This window comes from Salvelinus alpinus, chromosome 18 (assembly GCF_045679555.1).
Source record: "Salvelinus alpinus chromosome 18, SLU_Salpinus.1, whole genome shotgun sequence".
NCBI lineage: Eukaryota > Metazoa > Chordata > Actinopteri > Salmoniformes > Salmonidae > Salvelinus > Salvelinus alpinus.
Window position 1 is genome coordinate 22,302,755 of NC_092103.1, and position 4,923 is coordinate 22,307,677.

Below are 4,923 nucleotides of genomic sequence, written 5' to 3' on the forward strand. Positions count from 1 at the left end.
GACCGGGATATCTCAATCCCTGGGAGAAACTGGGAATTTCCGGTCCCTTGTTTGTTATTTTGATAATCATTACTGGGGTGTCCCTAGGAACTTTCACATGGCTTATACAACAGCTCACACATCCACCCCTCTCACATCTTACAACTACTAATGTCACGTCCAACATTACCCTCAATCTCACCAGTCCTGCCATACACAAACGTAGCACTACAACCACAGACCAACCCTGCACTCCAACAGAGGTTAGAAGCACCACCTTATGTGTACCCGCTAATGTGACCACCACCATTACACTGTCTTGGGGGTTATTGGGAAAAGCTAGGAATGGCCTGGGAGGGCATGCTTTGGAATACACCAGATTTAACTGGTATATGACAAGAGGGGGGTTTCAGGAGTGGTCATGGAAGAGCCTGGTCGCTGAGACTGGTCCTGACTGGTCTAGTTATTCATTAGGGCAAGCAGTTCTTATCTGGAGACAAAGATTGTCACTGACTAGGACTGGATTGCATAATTGGGGTCTATCACTAATTATTCGACCAGGTACTGGGACGGGTTGTCAGGATTTTATACTAGCACCACATGTAGATTCTAGCGAGGATCTACTCTACTGGCCAGTAAAAATCTGCATTACACAGCAGGCTCAGCCCTCTGCTATTACTGACCGGTTTACTGTTTTAACATTTAAGGGGAAGGGTGATTGGGGTCCTATTAATATGGTCACCACTCCTACCACCCCTGATGATACCATTCTTACTGCCACTGGAATCTCAGGTTTCTATAACAACTGGCTCCTATTGACCGAACAAGCAGCTAACATGACCCTGCAAAGCTGTGTCGTTTGCATGGGAGCTAGGCCATTGCTCCGCATAGTCCCAGCCGCTATTAGCGGAGACTGTCTAATGCCCCTTATGGACAAAGACAACCCACCTGAGAAGTGTTCACAGTGGGACGCTGTTTATCCGGTAGTCACCACGGTGGTCAAGAAACCGATATTCTCCTCCAGTGTGGCTAGAGCTAACTTCACATGCATAACCATGACAGGTGGAGGGACATTGTTGGGTAAGCTCCCTGATAGTTGGTGCTTGTACACTCACATGCTCACGGCAATCTTTAAACCAGTGTCTAGAGCTGATGTGTGGTGGTGGTGTGGGGGAACTAGTCTGTTGGACAGACTTCCCCACAATGCCACTGGTACCTGTGCACTTGTAACTCTTCTGTTGCCCATCTCTGTTTACCCCATAGGCGTCCAATATCTGCTCACCCGTATACAAGCTCTGGGTCCTGAATATTGGCCTAACAGGACCAAGCGCACGGTGGGCCCTTCTGCTGGGGACCCAACTTACATTGATGCAATTGGAGTCCCCAGGGGGGTACCAGATGAGTATAAACTGGTTGACCAAGTAGCCGCGGGTTTTGAATCATCATTTTGCTGGTGGTGTACAGTTAATAAAAATGTGGACAGAATTAATTACATTCATTTTAATGTCCAGAAACTGGGCAATTGGACTCAACAAGGCTTTGAGGCGGTCCATGGACAATTGGCAGCTACATCCCTGATGGCATTTCAAAATAGAATCGCAGTTGATATGTTATTGGCAGAACGGGGGGGGTCTGTGCTATGTTTGGTGAACAGTGTTGTACTTTCATTCCCAACAACACAGCTACGGATGGGAGTCTGACTGTAGCATTGGAGGGACTTCGTACCCTTAATGGTAAGATGAAACAGCATTCTGGAGTGGACACGTCTATGTGGGACTCATGGATGGATGCTTTTGGTAAATATAAGATGCTGGTTTCCTCTATCCTAGTATCTATTTCCGTTTTTGCGGGCATTCTTGTACTTTGTGGATGCTGTTGCATTCCATGTGCGCGGACGCTTGCTAGCCGTGTTATCACTGCCGCAATAGACCCTAATCAGGAAAGGGCCCAAATGTTCCCATTGCTTGATGATGGGGAAGCTGGACCTGTCTATCTATTTGAGGACTAAGAAACTTTTATGTCACGTCTCTTGTGAGACGTGAAGAGGGGGAATCAAAATTTGTCTTCTGACAAATTTTAACTAGTTTATTCACGTCTATCAGACGTGAAGAGGGGGATTTGTAAGAAATTGTAATGGATACTGGTAACTTGTTTTAACCACTTCTCAACACAAGCTATACTTGGCACAACATGCACCCATCCCCACTATACCCCCACTACTTTGTACCCTTATAAATAACCATAGACCCACACACACACTCCCCTCCCCCATGAATAGGGCCCTGTGAAAACAAACGCACATGGATGGATGCTTTTGGATGAGACTAAGACAAAGAACTGTGTGAAGAGCCAATGGAACGTCGACATCAGGCCCGGACAGGACTACCCACAACCCAGATCGACCAATCGGAAGGCCAGACTACAAGATCAACCTACTTTGCTTGTTGCCTATATAATCTGTACGAAATGTTTAGAGCGCTCTCTTTTTCCGACGATTCCATACGAATCAGACAGAAGGGGCCGTGCTGCACGACTTGCCAGATATCTTCACACTGAATAAACTGTCTTACTAAATACTGTTCCACCCTGTCCAGAGTATTGACTTGGTCTCATTTCTCTAGTAACGAATCATCAACACTATCCATGACGGAGATCAGGAACAGTGTCAATTTCTCTTACTTCACAGTATGTTGCTCATCAACTTGCTCGTCAACAAATTCCAATGCAGCCTTGCTCTCGCTGCTGTCACTCTCGCTGCTGCGGCTCGTTGTCCTCGCTCTTGCAAGCTAGCATCTTCGACTACTCACGTCATTTGACTTGTGGTAGAATGTTCAATTTTCGTCGCGGAAATTTGCAGAGTTACTCCTTTCTTTTCTCTGTCTCTTCATAGCGACTACCAATCTGACACCATGTTATGTTTGTTCCTTATATAATGACAAACCGGCGCGTAGGTTTAACTACTTTTAATGAACATATACTTCAGCTATAAAACTCCATGTTTAGCCATGCAAGGCATTCTTTAACCATCTCCCGCGCCCGCATAGCCTGCTGGGTAACGTAGTCTAAATGTTATTAACACATAACAACACATTTTCTATGTTATCTCTCCAGGTTGTCACCAGAGCGGTGGGAGGTGGTCTGTCACCTTTGATGCGTCCTCCATCTCTGCAAGTGACAACATCAAGCGCTCTGAGCTGCGGATCCGCCTGCCTACCTTCTCTGCCTCTGAGCATGTTACTGTGGACTTGTACCACTCCCAGAGTGGCCGCTGCTCCAGCCCGCCATGCCCAGAGAGCCTCTTCCTGGGATGCCTGAGGGCAGAGCCCAGCTCCCTGACCGCCACATCCAACTGGAGGGTGTTCAACGTCACCACCCTGTTCCGCTACTACTGGCTGCACCAGGGAGGCTCCGCACCTGGCCATGAAGAGGGAAGGGCAGAGAGAGAGAAGGGTCTGGAGAGCGTCCTGCACCCCACAGCCGACCGGGTCATGATGGTGGTCTTCTCCAAGCACCAGACAAAGAAGAGGGCCCCCACCCTCATCCGCACCGCTGAACATTCCAAGTACGTCACTCTGGACCGGGAGCGAGCTGGAGCTGGCCCTGCTGTCAGCGTAGAGGGAGGAAAGGGAGCCCGGCGCAGGAAGAGGCACGGGCTTCACCAGAGAGCAGGAGTGGCTGGGGTGGCCCCTGGCGTGGCCCACACCGAGGAGAGGAAGGGCCCGCTGTGCAAGAAGGTAGACATGTGGGTGGACTTTGACCAGATAGGCTGGAGTGAGTGGATTCTTTACCCCAAGCGCTATAACGCCTACCGCTGTGAGGGCAGCTGCCCTACCCCAGTGGACGAGACCTTCACCCCCACCAACCATGCTTACATGCAGGTAAGACTACCAACATTACATTATCACTGCTGAAAATGTACATGTTTGAAATAGATTTAAAATAGAGCCATTGATTTGTTTCCTATTACAATATTGTATGATTTCCTGTTTGTTTGTGAGTTCACTTGTACTAACATGTCTTTTTCTTCTCTTTCCAGAGTCTACTGAAGCTTCACCTCTCAGACCGGGTCCCGTGCCCATCCTGTGTGCCCACCCACCTGGCCCCTCTGTCCATGTTGTATTACGAAAACAGCGAGGTGCTGATGCAGCACTTTGAGGGCATGGTGGTGGACGAGTGTGGCTGCCACTGATCAGCATGTCTGCCAACATGAACACCCCATAGGCACTTTCCTTCCCAGAGAACATCACTCTGTACCAGTTTCTGCTCGACCTGCAGACCTCACAAAGACAGTTGAGGTGTAACGATCTGAGTGTCGGGAGGTGCGAAGTCAGACGCAGGAACAGCAGAGATTCAATATGTTGAGTCTTTTAATACTCAACTTGCAAACACAATGTCCAACACGGACGTACTGGGTGTCACACACAACGGTCCAACGACACGATAAACAAACCCAGTCCACAATAATAACATCCACTCCCGAAATCCAAAAGCCACAATGAAACAATCCCGCACAAAGAAGCGTCCGGGCTGGCTGACTAATAAAGCCACACTAATTAACAATTAACTGAACACAGGTGATACAAATAAACACATAAGGAGGGGGAGGAAAAAGAGTCAGTGGCAGCTAGTAGGCCGGTGACGACGACCGCCGAGCGCCACCCGAACGGGAAGGAGAGCCTGCCTCGGTTGAAGTCGTGACATGAGGTGCAAATGTGTGGGCTCACTGTGAGTGTAGCCTCAAAGTTCAGGGCTATTCTAGTAGGGCAGCTGCTGCCTTCAGCCATGCTAAACTATATGGATGTACTGGACACTGAAGCAGACTCTGAACACAAGCACTGAAAAGGATCAAGAGAATCACTCGAAAGGATTTTAAACTGAGATCTCCTGACTGCATACATGTATTATGCATAAGGACTCATGATTGAGACAATAGCAGATACAAGG

General features: G+C 48.5%; 1 protein-coding gene across 1 annotated transcript; it reads left to right on the top strand.

Moving 5' to 3' along the window:
* Positions 1-713: 713 nt before the first annotated feature.
* On the top strand, positions 714-4,168 carry LOC139543422 (nodal homolog). The gene is made up of 4 exons (XM_071349530.1): positions 714-1,059; positions 1,243-1,400; positions 3,084-3,857; positions 4,016-4,168. The coding sequence occupies exons 1-4, from the start codon at positions 714-716 to the stop codon at positions 4,166-4,168; spliced, it is 1,431 nt and encodes a 476-aa protein (XP_071205631.1).
* Positions 4,169-4,923: the final 755 nt, after the last annotated feature.

Coding starts and splice junctions, on each gene's coding strand:
- LOC139543422 (XM_071349530.1), top strand. CDS start 714: ATGGTCACCACTCCTACCACCCCTGATGATACCATTCTTACTGCCACT. Junction 1,060..1,242: donor AGGTGGAGGGACATTGTTGG/GTAAGCTCCCTG, acceptor TTTACCCCATAG/GCGTCCAATATCTGCTCACC. Junction 1,401..3,083: donor AGTATAAACTGGTTGACCAA/GTAGCCGCGGGT, acceptor TTCTATGTTATC/TCTCCAGGTTGTCACCAGAG.